Consider the following 3080-nt stretch of genomic DNA (forward strand, 5'->3'; position numbering starts at 1 on the left):
GAAGATGCCTGAGATGGTTCAAAGACCTGGCCAAGACCAAGAGCTCAGCCTAGCAACAGAGGTTTCCCCTGAAGGTGCATCTATGCTGACAACAGGAGTAGAGAAGGATGGGGAAGAAGGTGAAAAGAAAGCAGCATTTGTTGGAGTTTTAATTGGATCCGAGACTGAGGGAGAACAGGTAGAGGGCGAGACAGCTGCAGGTGGAGAAGATGAGATAGAGACATTGATACAGAATACACCAGTGGTGCAAAAGACCCCTAATGAACAAGGTAAATGAGTCTGGTGTTACATAAATGAAAACTCCAGTGCATCCTTATTTCCTTACAACTGTTCAGCCTCTATTTCCTGGATCTATTGCTTCATCATGCTGACATCAGCCATGCCCTCTTAGAGTGGAAGTCCAATAACTTACATTGAGCACCTGAATATAAATGAGAACCCCTGGAAATGACCAAATTGTTGGCCATAATACACAGCTCTTAGACAGTTTAAACATTATTGCTACAAAATGGTATTAAGGTGGCATAGCTAGTCATTTTAGTGTTCGAATGTATACTTCATATTACACAAGCATGTGTGTGTATTGGATGATAGCAGCTTCTGTATCTATACTTGTATAAGATTCTGTATGTATACTTGAGGTCTGGTCTCAGGTCTCTACAGTAATTTTCACCTCCATGGTAAATGTCTCTTTCATGCAACATTAGAGGTCATTTTGGCTACAGAGAGTCCAGCCATTGTCGTGGATATTAATGGACGTGAATGGGAAATTCCACAGGCATCCAACACCATGGATGGTGAGAATGACAGAGCATCATATTTTACTTCAACTACTCTAAAACAGTTCTGTACTGCACATACCTGCTTCCATTTTATATTGCTTGGTTAATAAGTAAAACTAACCTGGTTCTTTTACTACACTGCAATCAAGATAAAAGGCAAATAACAATTGTTTGCTAAAAACCTTTGCTAAATATGGTAAAACACACAATTCAAACAATACCCTGTGGAAGTGATTCTATTTCGTATGTTTGCTGTTGTACGAGATTATTTGGAAAATGGACACTGTTCTATACCCTGTGTAAATATTATACAGATTTACACTGTATATATATAACACTTTACACTGCTGTTTTCTTTATATGCCTGCAGATGTCATGCATGAAACTAACATCATGAATGACATCACCTCCAGGGAGCCTGTGCTGGGTCATGTGAAGCCCATCTGGGACCCACTGAGACTGGGTGACATGCCGAAGGCTCTTCCCCCTTTCCCCACGCTGGGTCTGGAGCACAAAGACACAAATGAACTGGTGGAGGAACCTCCAGGCAGCACACGTACATGAGAGCACAACGGCAAACCTTTAATCTAAAAAACTAAATAAAAAAAACATTGCTGTACTTGGAATAATGAAAGGGTAGCTTGAAATATGAAACAATCTGTTGTTGTTTTGGTAGTGTACATAACACATCTGGACAACCAAATTCTTTTGTTTTTTATTTCCCAACTCACATTATATATATATATATATATATATATATATATATATATATATATATATATATATATATATATATATAGTTCATTGTAGGAAATATTCTCTGCATCTAGTTAGAAACATGGTGTAGAAATGTTATCTCCACTACCCTCATCCCCAACACACTCTCTCTCTCTCTCTCTCTCTCTCTCTCTCTCTCTCTCTCTCTCTCTCTCTCTCTCTCTCTCTCTCTCTCTCTCTCTCTCTCTCAAGAGTCTAGCGCTTCAGGACAGGAAGCATGGAAGACCGGAGTCATAGCAGCTGCGTTCTTCCTCCTATTACAGATCGTTGTTACTGCTGTTTACATTCTGAAATGCAAAAGGACACCAAACAGGTTGGTGTGTATGTGACACACATGAAACGAACAAAGAACATGTCTGTATAGAATGTCATTCAGCTAATTTTCAGGCATCAAGAGATTTTTTTCTTTGCTGTGTCTGTGAAATTTTAAAATCTGAAGAAATGGGAAAACAAAATTAGTTACTTATGATGACTGTACAAAGTCCAAAAAAACATATCTGGTCTTGTATTATAAATACATATTGCTGTATCTACATGCAGCTCTGCGTGAATGTGTGTGTTGGCAGTGGGGCGGTCCCCGAGAAAGCATGCGAAGAAGGAAGAGGAGGTGTTAAATATGATGTGGCAAACGCAGATACAACCATACCAGCTGAAGAACCGTGAGCATACACACACACACCGACACACACAGACACATTACACCCCACAGAAAACACACACACAAGCTAAATCACACATATATGAATCAACTTATCTACAGAAGGTTATACAAGCATAAATGTACACTACACGCAAACATACGTTTGAAATTTTGTTGGTGTTGTTTACAGAATTACCATGGCTGATCTAATGGAGGAATCTCAAGTCCAGCAAGAGACTGTCACCATGACAACTCTTCAGACAGACACTGCAGCCAAAAACTCATAAGGTCTCTGAACTTGGGTTAGAACTAATGTTTAAATGTTATCACCTATATAGGTATTTTTGTTTCGGTATCTATGTGATTGTGGTTTACAGCTACATAATCCATTAAATGTTTTCTATCTGTGCAATGATTGTGAGGAAATAATAAATGCCTGTACATCCATTTTGTGCTGACAGAACTGTTGCTATCCACCTCACTATAAGAAGGTCGGAGATGTATAATACTGAGATGGTTAGAATAAAGAAATAAATTGCATGAAATAAATTGCATCCTTGTTAGAAACTGGTTCAATGTGACCAGCTCTTCAGGTTCGATCTCTTCTAAGTTATCCTCTGCCCTCCGTCCTCTGTAGCTGGATCAATCCGGGGAAGTCAAGAGACACTGACACCAAGGTAGTGAATCAAGAGAGTTTGATCCATTTTATTGAGGAAAGCACAGAGTATATATGTGTCCTATATCTACTATCTAAATCTACAGGATGATGGGGAAAAGTGAGGCATGTTCTAAGGGTCTATATAGAAAGGAAAGAGACAAGGTTAGTAAGGATTAGATGTTCTCTGCATGAATGGGCCACGAGCTGTTCCTGTGCCAGCCAT

General features: G+C 39.3%; 1 protein-coding gene across 2 annotated transcripts; it reads left to right on the forward strand.

Annotated features, from left to right (window-relative positions):
• The first annotated feature begins 1770 nt into the window (after positions 1-1770).
• si:dkeyp-118a3.2 lies at positions 1771-2706 on the forward strand. 2 transcript variants are annotated; one of them, XR_004776516.1, is made up of 3 exons: positions 1771-1872; positions 2126-2218; positions 2390-2706. XR_004776516.1 is itself a non-coding variant. In XM_035530278.1 (3 exons), the coding sequence occupies exons 1-3, from the start codon at positions 1777-1779 to the stop codon at positions 2484-2486; spliced, it is 312 nt and encodes a 103-aa protein (XP_035386171.1). In that variant the 5' UTR covers positions 1771-1776; the 3' UTR covers positions 2487-2706. The 2 variants fall into 2 exon arrangements, 1 of the variants encoding a protein (XP_035386171.1); XM_035530278.1 differs by having other exon boundaries at positions 2100-2218.
• The last annotated feature ends 374 nt before the right edge of the window (positions 2707-3080 follow it).

The sequence above is a fragment of the Electrophorus electricus genome, chromosome 9, assembly GCF_013358815.1.
Source record: "Electrophorus electricus isolate fEleEle1 chromosome 9, fEleEle1.pri, whole genome shotgun sequence".
Lineage (NCBI taxonomy): Eukaryota > Metazoa > Chordata > Actinopteri > Gymnotiformes > Gymnotidae > Electrophorus > Electrophorus electricus.